The sequence below is a fragment of the Equus quagga genome, chromosome 14 (assembly GCF_021613505.1).
Source record: "Equus quagga isolate Etosha38 chromosome 14, UCLA_HA_Equagga_1.0, whole genome shotgun sequence".
In the NCBI taxonomy this organism is placed as follows: Eukaryota; Metazoa; Chordata; class Mammalia; order Perissodactyla; family Equidae; genus Equus; species Equus quagga.
In genome coordinates, this window is record NC_060280.1 from 88,672,467 (window position 1) to 88,689,895 (window position 17,429).

The 17,429-nt window shown below is 62.4% G+C and overlaps 2 protein-coding genes across 6 annotated transcripts in view; both read left to right on the forward strand.

Moving 5' to 3' along the window:
- Positions 1-53: 53 nt before the first annotated feature.
- Positions 54-14,308, forward strand: RAVER1 (ribonucleoprotein, PTB binding 1). 5 transcript variants are annotated; one of them, XM_046685512.1, is made up of 14 exons: positions 54-435; positions 1,980-2,046; positions 4,339-4,808; positions 8,437-8,628; positions 8,729-8,858; positions 9,090-9,184; positions 10,020-10,107; positions 10,442-10,653; positions 10,738-10,831; positions 10,907-11,043; positions 11,738-11,812; positions 12,285-12,425; positions 12,786-12,869; positions 12,958-14,308. In XM_046685512.1, the coding sequence occupies exons 1-14, from the start codon at positions 166-168 to the stop codon at positions 13,102-13,104; spliced, it is 2,202 nt and encodes a 733-aa protein (XP_046541468.1). In that variant the 5' UTR covers positions 54-165; the 3' UTR covers positions 13,105-14,308. The 5 variants fall into 5 exon arrangements, with proteins under 5 accessions (XP_046541468.1, XP_046541467.1, XP_046541470.1 ...); XM_046685511.1 differs by having other exon boundaries at positions 10,738-11,043; XM_046685514.1 differs by lacking the exon at positions 10,738-10,831 and having other exon boundaries at positions 12,958-13,099.
- A 198-nt stretch (positions 14,309-14,506) lies between these two features.
- The window catches only part of FDX2 (ferredoxin 2), a 4,345-nt gene continuing 1,422 nt past the window's right edge, over positions 14,507-17,429 (forward strand). The window contains exons 1-3 of the mRNA XM_046684625.1: positions 14,507-14,664; positions 14,750-14,804; positions 14,994-15,100. Coding sequence (XP_046540581.1) covers positions 14,520-14,664; positions 14,750-14,804; positions 14,994-15,100 — 307 coding nt within the window. The 5' untranslated portion in view covers positions 14,507-14,519. The remainder of the gene's footprint in view (positions 14,665-14,749; positions 14,805-14,993; positions 15,101-17,429) is intronic.

The following is a 17,429-nucleotide window of genomic DNA, read 5'->3' on the forward strand; positions in this document are numbered from 1 at the left end:
TCCATTGAGTGACATCTCGGCAGCGGAAAGGGGCGGAGCTTGTGGCGCCCAGACGCGCCTTGAACCCTGAGAGGCGGGCTGGGTCTTAGCCAATGGGCTGAGGGAGTAGTGAAGGAGGCGGGGCTTCTCCCGGCCAATCGGCGGACGCGCCCTCGTTGCCGCTCTATGCCGCTCCGCCCCGGCTCGCTGGTCCCAGAAGGCGCCGGGTTTCCCAAGATGGCGGCCGACGTGTCCGTTACTCACCGGCCCCCGCTGAGCCCGGAGGCTGGGGCCGAGGTGGAAGACGATGATGCCGCGGAGCGCCGGGCGCCCGAAGAAGAACTGCCGCCGCTAGATCCAGAGGAGATCCGGAAACGCCTGGAACACACCGAGCGCCAGTTCCGTAACCGCCGCAAGATACTGATCCGGGGCCTCCCGGGGGACGTGACCAACCAGGTATGAGGGGGGGGCGGTGTGGGAGCGTGGCGGGAAATACCACCGTGCGCGTGCGCGGGGGGACCCGGGCGACACCAACGCTGGCGTGCGCGGGGGGCGTCAGCGGGCGAGTCCAAGCGGGGGATCTACGCGGGGTCGGGAGAGACCAAGAGCGGGATTTGGGGGGTCAGTGATGGAGGGAGAAACCAACTTTGGACTGAGGGAGGACGTTGCTAGGGGCGACCACAGGCTTGGACGAGACCAAGTGATTGAAGGGGGCGGGGAGTGGAGGGGGCGGGCAGCTTTGGCCGTGTTGGGGTACTGTGAATGGGCAGCCACTTTGGGACCGGGGGGAATGGGGACGCTGGTGGCTCCCTGCTCTGATTGTGTGTCTCCCCACCTCCTCTACTACTGGATGGCGGGATCTCATATCCAGAAGTTTCGGGGTTGGCTAGAGTATGCCTTTGTGTGGCACGCGTTTATTAACTCCTCTGCGAGAGAGATCCGGAAGTTGTAGCCGCTCCTGGGGTCTTTCTTCCCCGAAATTAGTTTGGAAAAACCGGATGTTCTGCCCCCAGGCCGCAGACCTGCAGGAAAGGGGGGCCATTGTTCTGTGGAGCCCCCCTTGGTTGATCTTCTGGCCGGGGGTGCCCTTCTCTTGGGACCTACATGGGACAGGCTTCCCGGTGCTCTTTGTACCCAGAGAGATTGCCTCTGCCCCACCCTGCGCCAGTGGAATGGCTTCTTGCTCCCTGCTGCTGAGATTTCCCTGCTCTCTGGCCCACCAGCACATCTCCCACTGGCTCTCCTGCCCATAGGTGGTCCACGACTGGTGCAGTGTTCGGAGGGGCGTGACTTGGGGACAGACCTTGGACAGTGCCACTAGGCATGGTCTGGTTTGTTCCTCGAGCTGGCCCTCTTCCTGGTGCCCACCATCTCTCAGCTGGGCACACGCTGTGTCTCCAGCTCTGTGCACAGTGTGGCTGGCACAAGGGGGCCCCCCCACCTCCCCAAAGCTGGCTTGCAGAAGGCCGGCGCTGGCAGGAGGGGGGAATCAGCGGGCGCGTGAAACCACGCTGTGTGAGCTTCTTAAGTACACAGGGTCCCCAGTCAGGACCCCTGGGTGGCATTCTTGCAGCTGCCCTGACCAGCTGCACGACCTTTGACAGCTTCCTTCACCTCTCTGAGCCTCAGTTTCCTCCTCAATGAGTTTGTTAGTACCTAATTTGTAAGGTTTTGGAAAGAGTTCGTCTTGCACACCGAGGTTCACACGGGTGAAATGACTTCCCTGTGAGGCATCCAGCAGAGCTGGGCTGTGACCTCAGACCCACCTGGCTCTTGGAGAGTTGTGTTGGTTAAAAGCGAGAGCTTCGCGGCTTCCCTCTGAATCCCAGCTCTGCCAGGTATGGCCTCAGTGGCCTCCGGCAAGTCCCTGCTCTGAGCCTTTATTTGTAAAACGAGGGTGGCAATCGACCTGCTTTCATAGCAGGTCCACGGAAAGGTGGCACTGGGTCGCTCGCCTCAGCCCCTGGTGACTCCTCGTCCTTTGGCTTCTGTCTCCGCAGGAAGTGCACGACCTGCTCAGCGACTATGAGCTCAAGTACTGTTTTGTGGACAAATACAAAGGGACAGGTTTGTGGGGCTGTGGGTGGGCTATCGGCAGCGGGACAGGCCCTGAGGCTGGGTGGGGCCCGGTGCAGCGTCTCCTCTCTGAACTTTGGGCCCAACATCGTCCCCTTGGCCAGCACAGTACCCTGTTGCCCCAGTCTGACCCTCGTTCTGGGTGCCCATCGTGGGGCAGCCTTGTTCTTCTTCCCGGCTGCCCAGCCAGAGACCTGGGCATGGGGCTCCCCGCTTCACACGCCCTTCCCCAGCAGCCAGTCACCTAGGCCTGTCTGGCCTCCTCCTTCGAGGCTTCCAGAACAGTGGGTGCCTCTCCATTCCCTTGGCTTCCATCTGCTCCGTGCTCCCTCCATCTCTGCCTCAGTGGCAGCCCCTCTCTGGCCTCCCTGCCTGTATGATTTCACGCCCCCAGGCAGCCAGCTCCAGTCTGACTGCAAATCTGCTCAGACCTCCAAACGCTGATCGTTCTTCTCCTTCTTGAAAACCTCTCTGAGCCTCCTCCTGAGCCCACCTTGCAAGGATGTACCCCAGCCTTGCCATCGCCTGGGGCACCCGTGAGATTCCAGGCTGTTCCCTCTGCCCCTGTTCTTAGCTGCGCCCTCTTCCATCCATGTGCGTCAGGCAGCTCCTCACAGAGCCCTGAGCGCCCCCCCATCCTGGCCATGACCCCCCTGGGCTGCGGTTGCTGCCTCACTCATCTTCCTCCTGCACGGAGCCATCAGCTCCGTGCCAACAGGGCCAGGCCTTGGCGCCCCTCCAGCATGGGAGGCTCTCGGTGGCTGTCTGTGCCCACCAGGCATTGTGCTGGGCCGTCAGACCCTCCAGGACCTTTGCTTACAATCTGTCACATGAATGTGAAGGAGCTGAGGGAGGACAGGTGACCCCTCAAGACTTACCTGGTGGGCTAGGGTGGTGGCGAAGATCTTGGGCCCTGGAGGCAAATGGACCTGGGTTCGAGTCCCAGTCTCTTCTCACTCTGTGGCCATAGGCATGTGGTTCACCCTCCTGGGCCTCAGCCTTCTCACCAGCAAATTGGGCATGACCTGCTTGGCTTGGCTGTGAGGCCACCACGTTAAAATACCTAAAAAGCCGAGGGCGCCTGGCATCTGGTTGGTGCTTGGGAGACACTGGCAGAGGCCACAAGTCAGCACTGTTCCCTGAGCGCCTAGTATGTGTTTGTGCCAGGCCTCGAGGACCCAGGGGTTAAGGGACACTTCCATTCATACAGTCTTCTAACAGATTACTTATTGAGCGCCTGGGTGCTGGGGACTCAGTTGTGAACCAAACAGAGATGGTCTAGTTTGGGGAGGAGGCTGTTACTCAGACGGCTGCCAACGTGAAGGTGGAATGGTCACAGGACCAGGAGCTGCAGGGCACTGTGGGAGCACGGAGCCGGGAACTGAAACAGGAACGGTCAGGATAGGCTTCACGGGGGAAGTGATGTTTGTAGTCAGCTTGAAGGGTGGGTCAGGGTTAATCAGGTGAAGAGGTGGAGGTCAGTGCTTATGCTCAGAGAAAAGCAGGTTCAGAGGCCTGAGGGGGAGCGTGCCTGGCGTGGTGCATGCAGGAAGTAGCGGCCAGAGATGGGAGTGGAGGTCAGCAAGGCCACGGGGCTAGGCCATGCAGGTTCCGTGGGCCCCTGCAGAGAGGGGCCCCTGGGCAAGGGCATGGCATGATCTGATGATCATTTTGAAAAGCTCCCTGTGGCTGCTGGGGGGAGAGCCAACCAGGAGTGGGGGCAGGACCACAGCTGAGACAGAGGCTTGGACACGAGAGCTGTTGGTGGCCTGGAAAGGTGGTGAGGGAGGGGCACAGTGCCCTCCTGTCTGGGTTCGAGTCCAGGCTCCTCACTTGGGCAGGGGGCGCTGCTCTGGCCCATTTCCTCGCTGGCACAATGGTGGTTGGGAGGAGTACCTTAGTCCCATTTGACAGATGGGGAAACTGAGACCCCAAAGCCACTCGGGGGGCTGGAGTTGAAATCCAGGCTCCAGTGACCACATGTGTAACTACGACTGTGTGTGTCAGTGAGTTACGCACGTGTGTCCTGGGACAGAGCCGGGTGCACAGCCGGTGAGCACTACGGTGGGTGGTGAGCGGGCCGGGGTGCGGGCAGGGAGCCGGCCTCAGGGAGTAGGAGCTGCCACACGAGTTGCCCCAGGCTGGCAACCCTTCCTGTCGGTGGGTGCCTGAGATGCCTGGAGATGTCTGGGCGTTCCTTCCAGACATCGAGGGTCACCCATGGGGTAGAGGGTGGACGGGTGGGTCCTCGGGCCCCCTGACCCCGCGTCCCCGCTCCCGCAGCCTTCGTGACTCTGCTGAACGGGGAGCAGGCCGAGGCCGCCATCAGCGCCTTCCACCAGAGCCGCCTGCGGGAGCGCGAGCTGTCGGTGCGGCTGCAGCCCACGGACGCCCTGCTCTGCGTGGCCAACCTGCCACCCAGCCTCACGCAGCAGCAGTTCGAGGAGCTGGTGCGGCCCTTCGGCAGCCTGGAGCGCTGCTTCCTGGTCTACAGCGAGCGCAGCGGCCACTCCAAGGGCTACGGCTTCGCCGAGTACATGAAGAAGGACTCGGCCGCCCGCGCCAAGTCGGACCTGCTGGGCAAGCCCCTGGGCCCACGCACCCTCTACGTGCACTGGACAGACGCCGGGCAGCTCACACCCGCCCTGCTGCACTCCCGCTGCCTCTGCGTCGACCGCCTGCCACCCGGCTTCAGCGATGTGGACGCCCTGCGCCGGGCGCTGTCGGCCGTCCACACGCCCACCTTCTGCCAGGTGAGCGCTGTGCCCCCAGCGGGGCCTGGGGGAGCGGGTGCTGGCCGCGAGCCCCTCCGAGGGGCCCTCCGGAGTCACCTGCTATCTCTGATCTTCCAGGGCCCTTTCCAGCAAAGCAGCAGCGACGCCACATTGAATGGGCTTCTTGTTAGAAAGGCCACGTGGTGCCCTGGGTGACAGCCCAGCCCAGAGCCATATGGCAGGGCTTCAGATCCCTGCGCACCCGCTAGCGACTCACTTCACCTCTCTGGCCTCAGTCTTCCCCTGTAATGTGCAGGCGAGGCTGCCTCTGTCAGAGCTGGTCGCCAGGCTTGCGCGCTTCTCATTCGCGTTTGCTCCCGCACTCAGATGTTTGTTGATTGCCTACTGGATCTCAGGCCCCAGGCCTGGCATTGAGGCAGCTACTCCCGAGAAGCCCGCAGGCCTCTAAGCCTTGAAGTCAGGAAGGCGGGTTTGGCCAGATCCCAGCCCTGCTCTGTGGCCCTGGCGAGTCCCTGGCTCTCTGAGCCTCAGTTTCCCTCCTCCGTGAGAAGGAATCCGATGTTCGCGCATTGTGTTGGCAGAGTAAATCCCTGGTTCACTCAAGTCGCGTTCGTCAGGCACGTCTGTGCGTGTGCCCAGCCCTGTGACAGGCGCGCTGGGCGAGAGTAGGCCAGCCCCAGCTCTCGGAGAGCCCGCAGGTGGTCTTGCCACAGACCTCCAAGGCGGACGTCTCTTCAGCACTCACTGGACCCTGAGCACGTTACCTGCGACCCCTTCATCCTGTAACGGCCAGAGAGCCAGGTAGGAGCCCCATTTTCAGGCAGGGACACCAGCACAGAGAGATCAAGCAACATGCCCAGGGTCACGCAGCTAGCGCACAGCAGAGTGAGGGTCAGAACGCCACAGCCTGGCTCCAGAGCCCCAGGCCGGCCTGGAGGAGGCTGGTCCATGGGCTCAGCTGGGACAGTCGTGGGCTCAGATCCCAGCTCTGGCCTTGGGTGGGTCCTGCTCCCCTTGTGTAAATAGGGTGTCGCTTGGTGCCTGGGCAGTCTGACGTCCGTTTGTGCTCCGCCTCCCCTTGCACACTTGCCTGCCAGGCCCCGGGCGGGGCTCAGGACACACCAGTTAGCTCGCTGGCCGCATCTCGTGTGGAGATTGAGGATGGCAGGGCCGTGACCAACCACAGGTCCTCTCTGGGCCTCAGTTTCCCCCTCTCGAAGTGGGGCTGGCAGTGCTTTATGGCCGGGTTATGGTGGACAGCCGTTCCTCCGTGCCTCCATTGATGAGGGCCTGCCTCCGAGCAGCTCCCAGGGACGCTGGGCGTCCCGGTCCGACAGAGTCTGGGCTCCAGTCAGGTGGGTCGAGGTCGAGCCACGGTACCCCGTGGAGGAGCAGCGTGGCCTTGCTTGCCCTTTGGCCCCTCTGAGCGCCCTCTGTCCGTCTGTGGGGGAGCGTGACTGTCAGAGGATGTGCACCGGGCCTCAGCAGGGGCCTGGCCGGGGGGAGAGGGCTGATGGCCAGACCTTAGGCGGCCTGGGCACCCAGAGCAGGCGCTGGCACTGGCCCGGCCACCCCCAGCTGCCACACCTGGGGCCCACTTCCTGCTGCTGTCGAGCATCATAGGGAGCCCCCACAGCCACCCTGCAGGGTGGGCCCAGGGGCCCCATCTCACAGATGGGAAACCGAGGCCCTCGGAGGGGCGTGTGCAGTGCCCTGCCAGGCCGGCCAGCCGGCGCAAGGTGGGCTGGGAAGCAGGGTCAGGCAGCTGAGCCCAGGGAGCTGGCTGTTCTCACAGTGGCATTTATTTTCTCCATGATCAAGACAAGAACGTGAAGGAACCCACATAGCACCCACTCCAGTGTACTTTCCCATTTACGCACAGGCCAGTTTCCGAGTCTAATTGCTTTATTTTATTACAGAGTTGCTTAGATATTTGAGTATTCTAGACGAGTATAAAGAAAGTGTCACAAGAACTTTGGGGTTATAAAAAGCCTTTTCCATTTGATTTATTTTTATTTTTTGGTGAGGAAGATTGGCCCTGAGCTAACATGCATGTTAATCCTCCTCTATTTTGTATGTGGGATGCTGCCACAGCGTGGCCTGATGAGCGGTGTGTAGGTCCATGCCCGGGATCCGAACCCACAAACCCAGGGCCACAAAAGCAGGGTGTGCAAACTTAAGCACTCCCCCACGGGGCCGGCCCCCATCTTACTTATTTCTGTTGGTAGGCAGTCCAGCAGTGGACACTCCCTCCTGGCCCCCGGTGCCTCTGCTCGAAGCCCCCATCACCCCAGGTTGTCTCCTCGCAGTGGGGCTTATTGTGCGTTTCAGACAAATGTGTCCACACCTTCCTGTGTTCTCTGCTTCACCCAAATATTGCCAGGCCTGCGTGGGTTTGGTTTTCCCACTTCCTGCGTCTTGGGCATCTTTCCATGTTAAGATGCAAGAGCGTGCTTGTTCCCCTTGTGGCTGCGCCATGTTCGATCTCATGGACACTGTGCTGTCCCCTTCCAGTGGACATTCCATGGGTCCCACACCACGCCGCAGCCGCCCGCGCGTCACTTGGGAGCCAGGAGGAACAGCATTGGTTCTCAGGACAGCCATGGCCACACCGAGGTGGCCAGTCCCATTCAGGGCATCCGCCCGGCCCTGTCTGATCCCAGCTCCAGCCCTGTGGCCTGGGCGAGGGCCTGCCCCTCTCCGAGCTTCAGTTTTCCTGTCTGCACAGTGGGCGCGCTGCAGCCCCGGGGCGCAGAGCCCAGCAGCATGCTTGCTCATGTCGTCTTGCCTGGGGCAGCCCCGCCCATAGCTCCAGCCCCACAGTGCCCTGAAAAGCGAGAGGCAGGTTCACCTGGCGGCAGAGCCTGAGCTGGCCTGACACGGGGCTGCAGGTGGCCTGTATCTTTGCGTCTTGCTGCAGAGCTGTGCGTGTGCTCGGTTTCTGGGGAGCCCCAGAGCCCGCAGTGGGTGACCGATCCCGAACATCCAGTTCCCCTTTCTCGTCTCCGGAAACTTAGTCCTGGAACACACCTGGCCCCGGGGGCTGGATAAGGGGCTGTGGGCCTCAAGTCTCGAATGGCTGCTGTCATGGGGGTGGACCGCACCTCTGTTCCTGCTGCTCCTGGGCTCTGTGCCCTCCCTCCCCACCTGGCACGTCCAGCCTGGAACCTGAGCTCCGGGGCCAGCTGCTTCACCCCCAGGCTGTGCTCCCTTCCCAGCCCTGGCTGTGGAGTCCTGGGCCTAAACTTGTGGTTGGGTGGCGCTCCAGAACCATCTGCCTCTTCTACCACCAGCCCCTCCTCCTCCCCGCCCTGCGCCCTGGTGTCCTCGGGGATCCCTTCAGGGTCCCAAGTGCTGTTGGCGCGAGGCCCAGGGAGTTGACCCATGCGAGGTGGGTCCCGGCTCCCCCCGCCACCAGGTGTGTGGCCTCAGTCGCCTCCTTTGCAAATGGGCAGGATGCAGCCCCCCGGGGCCACTGAGAAGGTGCAACGAGCTGACGCAGGAACTGGCCTTGGGATGGTGCTGGGCCCTGAATCTGCGCTCTCTGGGTGGTCGCTGTCACGATCGGGATCAGTGGCTGGTCCCCGTGGCTGCGTCCTGTGATGGCAGTCCCTGCCCCCTGCGCTCACGTCTGCCTTCCCCCTAGCTGGCGTACGGCCAGGACGGCCAGCTAAAGGGCTTCGCCGTGCTGGAGTACGAGACGGCGGAGATGGCAGAGGAGGCGCAGCAGCGCGCAGACGGCCTGGCGCTGGGGGGCAGCCACCTGCGCGTCTCCTTCTGTGCCCCGGGGCCCCCAGGCCGCAGCATGCTGGCCGCGCTCATCGCCGCCCAGGCCACAGTGAGTGCATGCTGGGGTGGGGCTGGGGGCCGCCCTGTCCCTCGGGGAGTCAGGGTCCTGTGGCAGCCGGCTCTGAGCCGCCCTCCGCTCCTCTCCCCAGGCCCTCAATCGGGGCAAAGGGCTGCTGCCCGAGCCCAGCCTCCTGCAGCTGCTCAACAACCTGGGGCCCTCGGCCTCCCTCCAGCTGCTGCTCAACCCCCTGCTCCACGGCGGCGCAGGCGGCAAGCAGGGTAAGGGACCCGGCGGGCGGTGTGGGCAGGCTCCCCCCGATGGTGCCCATCGAGCCCCGAGCGAGCCAGGGGCCGAGCGGTGGGAAGAGGCCGCTGGGCGCACTTGCCCCTTCCCGGCCCTTCCTCCGGGTGGGGCTTCAGCTTCCTGCTCTCAGCAGACCCGGGGCTGCGCTTACGGGGCGGGGGGGCTTCCATCCAGGGACCGCCGCCCATTTCCTGGTCTCCCGCCAGGCCTCCTGGGCGCGCCCCCCGCCATGCCGCTGCTCAGCGGGCCCGCCCTGTCCACGGCGCTGCTGCAGCTCGCCCTGCAGACCCAGACTCAGAAGGTAACACCCAGGCCCCCATGCGCCCTGGAGCCCCTCCTCACCCTCACGCCCCCAGGCCCCTTGCCTTTGCACTGCAAACACGCTTGCGCCTGCCAATGCATGGCTCGCCCTCAGTGGCCTTGGGGGACACCTGGCTGTGTCCCTGGGGCTCAATACGGGGCCTGGCCTGTCGCAGGTGCTCAGGACTCAGGAAGTGACTCAGTCTGGAGAAGAAAGTCCAGGCCCCAGGGGGAAAGAGGGCCTCTCACTCCACCCCCTTCACACGCGCATGCACACACAAGTAGATACAGCACACAGACGCACGCGTGCGCGCGTACACACACACACAGCCTGTCTGGTTTGGTTCACGGGGGCCAAGTCATTGGTGTGGCTGTGTCTGGGTCCCACGTGGTTAAGAGGGATGATTCCGTGTGTGGCTGTCACACACCGTGTGGCTGCGATCAACATGACACTGCATGTGTTGGGCACTGTGGTTCCATGATACCAGCAAGGGGGCTGGGTGTGGGATGACAGGTGTCTGAGATGGACTCAGTATGTGTCTGTCTGACGGTGATTGACAGGGTAGGGTGACAGCCCTGACTTGCTCAGTGCCCGGGTCTCCCCAAGGCCTCACACAGGCCCTGACACACAGGAGGCCCTCAGTCACCATTGGCTGGCTGGCTGGGTGATGGCTGGGGTATCACAGACACTGGGGGACACTGCGCGTGTCTGCCTGTGACTGGCTGGGGGCTGGAGTCTGGGTGTGCTGGGCATGCCCACTGTGACCCTGGGTGACACCTGTCTGCTGTCCAGGCTGCACCACCCCCATCTCCAGCTGCTTGTGCTCTGTCCCTAGAAGCCCGGGATCCTGGGAGACTCTCCCCTGGGTGCCCTCCCGCCCGGGGCCCAGCCGGCCAACCCCCTCCTCGGGGAGCTGTCTGCAGGTAACGCCACCCTACCCCCCCCCCCCCATCTCTCTGCGCGCAGGCCCACTTCCCCTTCCCAGGCCCCTTTCCTCACTGGGCACGGTAAAGTCCCAGCTGTGTGGCCTTGGGCAAGTGACCTCACCTCTCTGGGTCTCAGCTTCCTCGTCTGTCAGTTGGGCACCCCCCTCACAGGCAGCCGTGAGCATCCTGGGAGTCGGCGTCCTTGGCCCCACTCAGTGCCCAGCACATCGTTACCTCTCAACGGCTGGCCCCGGCCCAGGCCGAGGCTTTAGGGCCCTGGGAGGAGGGGTCCTGTGTGGCTGGGCCGCTGCCACCCTCCTTCTCTCTGCAGGGGGGGGCCTGCCCCCAGAGCTGCCTCCTCGGCGAGGGAAGCCACCACCCCTGCTGCCGCCGCTGCTCGGCCCCTCTGGGGGTGACCGGGAAGCCATGGGCCTGGGGCCCCCAGCAGCCCAGCTCACGCCACCCCCTGCCCCTGGGGGGCTCCGAGGCGCTGGCCTCCGAGGCCTCCAGAAAGACAGTGGGCCTCTGCCGACGCCCCCTGGGGTAAGGCCCCACCCTGCGCCCAGCACCCTCCCGGCCTCCCACCCGGCAAGGTCCCCCCTCGCGACTCCGGCCCTCCCGCCGCAGGTCTCACTGCTGGGGGAGCCCCCCAAGGACTTCCGGATCCCCCTGAACCCCTACCTGAACCTACACAGCCTGCTGCCGGCCAGCAACCTGGCGGGTAAGGAGGCCCGCGGCTGGGGTGGTGCCGGGAGAGGCCGCCGCCCTGCTGAGGGCCCCCTGCCTAACCCCCCAGCCCCCGGAGGCGGCGGAGGCGGTGGTGGCGGCGGCAAAGCCTTCCAGCTCAAGTCTCGCCTGCTCAGCCCCCTCCCCAGCACCCGCCTGCCCCCCGAACCAGGGCTGCCTGACAGCTATGGCTTCGACTACCCCTCGGTGAGTACCTGGCTGCCCTGTGGCCCGGCTGTTGTCACCCTTTGTCACCCTGGGAGCGAGTCACTCTCCAAACCGATGGTTCTCTGGTCCTAGCGCTAGGGGGACAGTGGGGACATGCCAGACACGGCCCTGCCCCTGCACCTGTCTCTTGTGTCTGTCTGCTCCTCCGACCCTGCTTCCTGTCAGTCTGTCTCTCTCTCCCAGGAGGCCTTAGGCCGCACTCCTCCTTAGAGTCAGGGCTCAGCCTCCCATCTGTCTCGCTGGCCTTCTCTCCCCTCTGTGAGTCCTGTCTCTGTCCCCAGGGAGCCGCTCCCATGATCCCAGCCTCCCCTGTCCAGCGTCACAGATGACCACCTGTGTTATGTTTGGCCATGCTGGGTTTTAAAAACATAACAACTGAAATAAACGCCAGCAGCAACATAAAAGCTCCAGGGGTTCACACAAGCCCGCTTGCCTTGAAAGCTCCGCGCACAGCCCCACTGGGGCCACGCCCTTCTCAGCGGTCACCTCGGCCGGGGCAGGCCGCACAGTCTGTCTCATCGCCACACCCCGCAGGCCGAGTTTGCCCCCATCCTCAGAGTCGGCCCCTTCTTGAGGGGACAGACTTCCCTGATGACAGCCATGCCGTGGAATTCCGCCAAGGGCAAGGTTGGTACAGACCCCAACCTGGCATGCTTCTCCCACTTTCCTTCAGGACCTGGGACCTCGGCGGCTCTTCTCCCACCCGCGGGAGCCAGCCCTTGGGCCTCACGGACCCAGCCGACACAAAGTAAGAGCCGCCCTGTCGCTTCCACCTCCTGAGTGTATCGGTTAGCTTTTGCCGCCTAACAACTGGTCCCGCCACCTGGTGGCTCAGAACAGCAAACAGTTTATTTCTTGCCATTCTGCGGGCTGAGGCTGGGCGGGTCTGCAGTCCCCTGGCCGCTCAGCTGGGGCTCAGCCATCCACGGTGGCCTTAGTCCCATCTGGTGGTCAGTAGGCTGGTGCCGAGGCCTTGGCCAGGACGGTTTATGTGCTCCGCATGGAGCCCACCTCCAGCGGGCTGGCTTGTGCTTGTGCACATTGTGGTGGTCCCAGGGGTCCCAGAGGAAGAAGGGAGGGAGGACCCGTTTGCTGGCATCATCATACTAGTGTCCTATTGACCAAAGCTAGTGTCCCAGACTCTTTTGGGGGGTGTCTGTGAAAGGGGGTGGATACGGTAATAGTCTCCCTCCCTCACTCAGCCAGCCCTCTCTTTCCAGATGTCCCCACCACCCAGTGGCTTCGGTGAGAGGAGTGGCGGGGGCGGCGGGGGGCCCCTCTCCCACTTCTACTCGGGCTCACCCACCTCCTACTTCACGAGTGGCCTGCAGGCTGGCCTCAAGCAGAGCCACCTCAACAAGGTGAGGGGCTTCCTGGCTGAGCACAGGCCCCCAGGACAGCCAGGACAGGGGGGCCTCTGAGACCCTCGGCGCCGAGGCCGGGTGCGGGGGGTGGGGATCAGCTTTGCTCAGAGCCCGCTGGAACAGGCCATCCTCCCCGCACCAGTGTGTCTTGTGCCTGGTGTCGCCCAGCCTCCCCGCCCAGGGTGTGGGTGGTATGAGCCCCAGTCGACAGATGAAGAAGCCACGGCTCAGAGAGAGGCAGGAATCTTCCCGCGGTCCCGCAGCTAGGAAGTGGCAGCCACGAGACTGGAGCCCGAAACCCCCGCCTGCGCTGGGGGCTGCTTCCTCTCCATCCTTCCTCTCTCCCCTTCCTCCCAGGCGCTCGGCTCCTCCCCGCTCGGCTCTGGAGAAGGGCTCTTGGGCCTCGGCCCCGGGCCCAACGGCCACAGCCACCTGCTGAAGGTACAGGCGGGGGCGGGGCCATGTAGGGCTGGGGAGCGCTGGCCCCCAGGTGGCCCCTGACCTTCCGCCCCCTCCCCTCTGTCCCCAGACCCCCCTGGGTGGCCAGAAACGCAGCTTTGCCCACCTGCTGCCCTCGCCCGAGCCCAGCCCCGAAGGCAGCTACGTGGGCCAGCACTCCCAGGGCCTGGGCGGCCACTACGCAGATTCCTACCTGAAGCGCAAGAGGATTTTCTAAGGCGCCAGTGCCAGAGATGCTCAAGGGCCTGCACCGAATCGCTTCGGGGTTTTCTGGTGTTTTGTTTTGTGTTTGTTTTTTTTCCTTTCGGTAATAGAAAAATCTCTGAAAGACTTTGCTGACCAACCAGCCGGAGCCCCAGGAGCCCAAGAGCGCAGGGGAGCCCGGGGGCTACTGGACGTCCGGCCTGCTCCCGGCGTGGAAACCCCGCAGCCTTAAGAGACAGGGGTCCCCCTGCTCTCTCTCCCCTCCCCTGTGTCCGCCTGTGTCCTCTCTGGGAGTCCTCTCCTGCCTTGTCGCCCCTGGATCTTGGTCTTTTGAGTGCCTTGGAGGTTTCTCTGCCCTCCCGTGAGGATCAGAGACTGTCCCCCTTTTTTAACTTTGACAATTGACTCTCAGTTCCTTTTCTAATTTTTATTATTTTTTAAACAATCCAGGACGACCCCCAGCCCTGCTTCCTTCAAGGCCCAGCATGCCTGGGTCTCCATTCCACACTTGGCAGTTTGAAACGGCTCAGCCCTTTTCTCTCTCCCATGTCTGCTGCAGGCATGGCTGTCTCTTGCCCATTCTGGCCTGTACTCCAGCTCTGGGTGCCCTGCTCCCTGCCACAGTCCCCTCGCCTTCCGATGCCTTAAAGCCAGGCCCCAGGCCCCGCTGGCCAGAGCCTCTCAGACGCCGAGCTCCGGAAGCTCGACTCAGGACCAAATGGCTCTGGCCTGGGGATTAGGTCCCGCTACCCAGGGTCCCCACCCTGAGAACAGTAGAAGGCCAAAGCCTTGGTCTTAGCAAACCAAGCCCACCATCCCTCGCGCCCAGGCCGAAGAGCAGAGACAGGCTTTCTCTGCCAGCTCAAACCAGTCCCCCAGCTGTCCGTCTGCGGGAGCTGGGCACTGTGCATCTCACTGCGCGCCTGCTGTCTCCCCCCATGTTGAAGATGAGCCCCGCCTGTCTGTCCCCAGGCCAGATCACCCGGAGCTGGCCTCCCTTTGGCCCAGAACTGGGATCTAACAGCTCCGTGCAGATCCCTGCCCCTGCCCACCAGCCGGTGTCGGCCTGCGATGACTCTGGGCCCTGATCCTGGCCGCTGGGCCACCAGCTGCCCTCCCCTGACTCTGGGGGTCCACATCCACTCCAGGGGGGTGTCCTCTCCCCGGTCCTCTCACACAGACCTTTGCTGAATTAAAGTTTGTAAATGGTTTTAAAGAAAGCAGAGCGGCCTGGTTCTTGGGACAAACAGTGGGCCTGGGTGGCAGGTCTGGGACGGCCGGTGGGCCTTGGTGCGCCCAAGGCTGCGCAGCGCACGTGCTTCGCACGCCCCACCCAAACGGCGGCGCTTATATTCGGGTGATTACGGGCTCTGGGCTCGCGTAGCCGCGAGTGCGCATGCCCAGCGCCCAGGTCACGTGCTGCCTGTCATGGCCGCCTCCGTGGCCTGGGGCGGGGTGAATGCTGGGTTCCTGCTGCGGGCGGCCAGGGGCGCCTGGGCGAGCCGGCCCGGGGGCTTTTGGGGGCTCGGCGAGGCGGCGGCACCGGCGACAACCAGGACATTCCGGGCGACAGGTATCCGGGGTGCCTCGGGGGGCGGGCAGCGTTAACCCATCGGACGCTGGCGGGGCGGGGCCGCTTACCCAACCGTGTTTTCCAGGCTCGCGCCCGGCGGGGGAGGAGGAAGCCGGCGGCCCCGAGCGGCCCGGGGACGTGTGAGTGTCCTCATCCCGCGAGGGTCCTCCGGTCCCGCCCTTGCCCTGCAGCCTCATCCCTGGGTCCCTCTGCCGCGTCACCCTATTCCCCTGTCCGTCAAGCCCCAACCCCGACTTCCTAATCCTGGATTCCGCCGGGTCCCTGGGCCCAGAACCCCGTTTGGCATCCGCACCCCCATCTGTCCCCAGGGTCAACGTGGTGTTCGTAGACCGGTCAGGCCAGCGGATTCCGGTGAGCGGCAGAGTCGGGGACAATGTCCTCCACCTGGCCCAGCGCCACGGGGTGGACCTGGAAGGTGGGAGCCGGGCCCAGGGAATTGAGGAGGGCCTTATTCATTCGTTAAAAAAACCGCACAAGTCAGATATATCTCTGCACCCCTTGACCCATCCATGGCTTCCCGCCAAACATGGTTAAAATCCAGACTCCTCCCCGCAGACTCCTCCCCGCCCAGCTCTTCATCTTCATTCACTCAAAAGTTATTCATGGAGCGTTTGCTAGAAGTCACCAGAACTCCTGCCTTCCAGGTGCACGTATTGTCTTCCTCCTTTCTCCCTGTATTCTAGCCACACTGGCTTTCTTGCTGTTCCTCCAGCAGCCACGTTCATTCCTGCCTCAGGGCCTTTGCATTTGCTGCACCCACCATCTGAAGTGCTTTCCCACCAGATCTTCTGGCTCCTTCTCATCCTTCAGGTCTCGATGTAAATGTCATCTTCCGGACAGTCATCCCCCTCAGCCCACTAAAGTCTCCAAGCCCCATTCCCTCTGTCACATCAGTGTGTTTTATTGTTTTCATAGTTCTTCTCATTATTTGGGTGCCTTTTGTCGTCTCTCTCCAGAATGAGATCAGAAACCTGTTCCCCTTGATCACCCTTATCTGTTGCTTGTCCTGGTATTTAGATGTGACAGGTATTGAGTGTGTGTTTGTTGAAGGAAAGATCGTAATAGGAGACGTTACTTGAAACGTGTTAACACGTTTTCCCCCCCCCCCCCGATTGAATCTCCATGACAACTGAATGCTACAGAGGAGGGGGTCATCTTGTCGTGTAGATGTGGAAACTGAGCCCCGGCTTAAGATTGTCCAGGGTCCAGCAAGTGGCAAAAGTGAATTCAAAGCCAGCCTATATCAGCCACTCATCTGTCCTGCTCTTCTAGGAATATCGGCCACCTGCCGTGTGCCAGGCAGCACTGTGCACAGCAGATAAGGTCCCTGTCATTCCACACCAATGTCAGCCTACTGGGGACAATGATCCCACAAGGAAACATGTATTTATCTCATGAGCGACTGGGAAGGGTGGGATGAAAAAAATCGTACAGGGTTCGTTTCAGAGGGAGCCTGATTTAATCGTTGGAAGGGCTGGGGATGTCCTGGAAGCCCCCGCAGGTTCTGTTCTGGAACCCAGTGGCCGGCAGTCCAGGAAACAGGTTGGAACATGAGATTTAGAGGCAAGTGGCCCGTGTCCAAATTTTGCCTCTTACTGGCTGTGTGACCCCGAGCAAGGGCCTTGGCATCTCTGAGCCTCTGTTTCTGCATCTATAAAATGGGAGAATCCAGTACCTGTCTCGCTGGGTTGCTGTGGAGGATGTTAGGTGTCAAGCATAGTGCTACCTGGCACGTTTAGTGTGCAGTGACTCGCTGGGACGGTTATATTAGATGATCTCGCTCTCTTGGGATGAGAAGGCTAATGGGCTGGGAAACAGGACTAAGGAAGATGCCGGGGGCAACTTGGAGCATCAAGGCCAAGTTTCTCCCAGGAGACGGGGAGGGTGGGCAAAGTAGTCACTGAGTTCCACAGGGAGCATCTGCTGGGCCAGGAGTGGCCTGGCGGCTCCATCCCCATCGTCAACATGTCTGAAAGAGACAGGAGGAATCTGTCCCTTATAACACGTCTCCTGAGCGTCTACAGCATGTCCGGCTCAGCGCCGAGGGTGGAGAGGGGAGAGTAGGTAGAGGGGGCACAGGTCAGAGATTAACCCAGAGATTAAGATGGTAACTTCAGGGGCCGGCCTGGTAGCGTAGTGGTTAAGTTCATGTGCTCTGCTTCGGTGGCCCAGGGTTCACAGGTTTGGATCCCAGGCACAGGCCTAGCACTGCTCGTCAAGCCACACTGTGGTGGGTCCCACATAAAATAGAGGAAGATTGGCAAGAGATGTTAGCTCAGGGCCAATCTTCCTCACCAAAAAAAAAAAGAAAGAAAGAAAAAGATGGTAAGTTCAGACTGTGATAAATGCTGTACAGAAACTGAAGAGTTACCGAGGTGGGGCAAGGACAAGAATGGGGGCACTTGGAGGACAGTTGAGCTGAGTCCCCAAAGACCAGAAGGATCTAGCCACAGGAGGAGTGGAGAGAGGAGCATTGCAGGCCCTGGGGACAGCAGGTGCACAGGTCCTGCGGTGGGGACAAGCTTGGTGCACTGGAGTGGGGCAGGGGGCCGATGTGGCTGAAGTGGAGTGAGTGGGGTGGGAGAGGACCTGAGCCTGAGCGGAGGAGTCTGGACCTTACTCTGGCTGTGAAAAGCCTTTGGGAGGGGCCGGCCAGTTAAGTTTGCATGTTCCACTTCTGCCTTCCCGGGTTCCTGGTTGGGATCCCGGGTGTGGGCATGGCACTGCTTGGCACGCCATGCTGT

Excerpts from the sequence above, each read along its gene's own strand:
- RAVER1 (XM_046685511.1), top strand. The coding sequence starts at position 166 with ATGCCGCTCCGCCCCGGCTCGCTGGTCCCAGAAGGCGCCGGGTTTCCC. Across the intron at positions 4,809-8,436 it reads ACACGCCCACCTTCTGCCAG|CTGGCGTACGGCCAGGACGG; the intron begins GTGAGCGCTGTG and ends CCTTCCCCCTAG. Across the intron at positions 11,813-12,284 it reads ACGGACCCAGCCGACACAAA|ATGTCCCCACCACCCAGTGG; the intron begins GTAAGAGCCGCC and ends CTCTCTTTCCAG.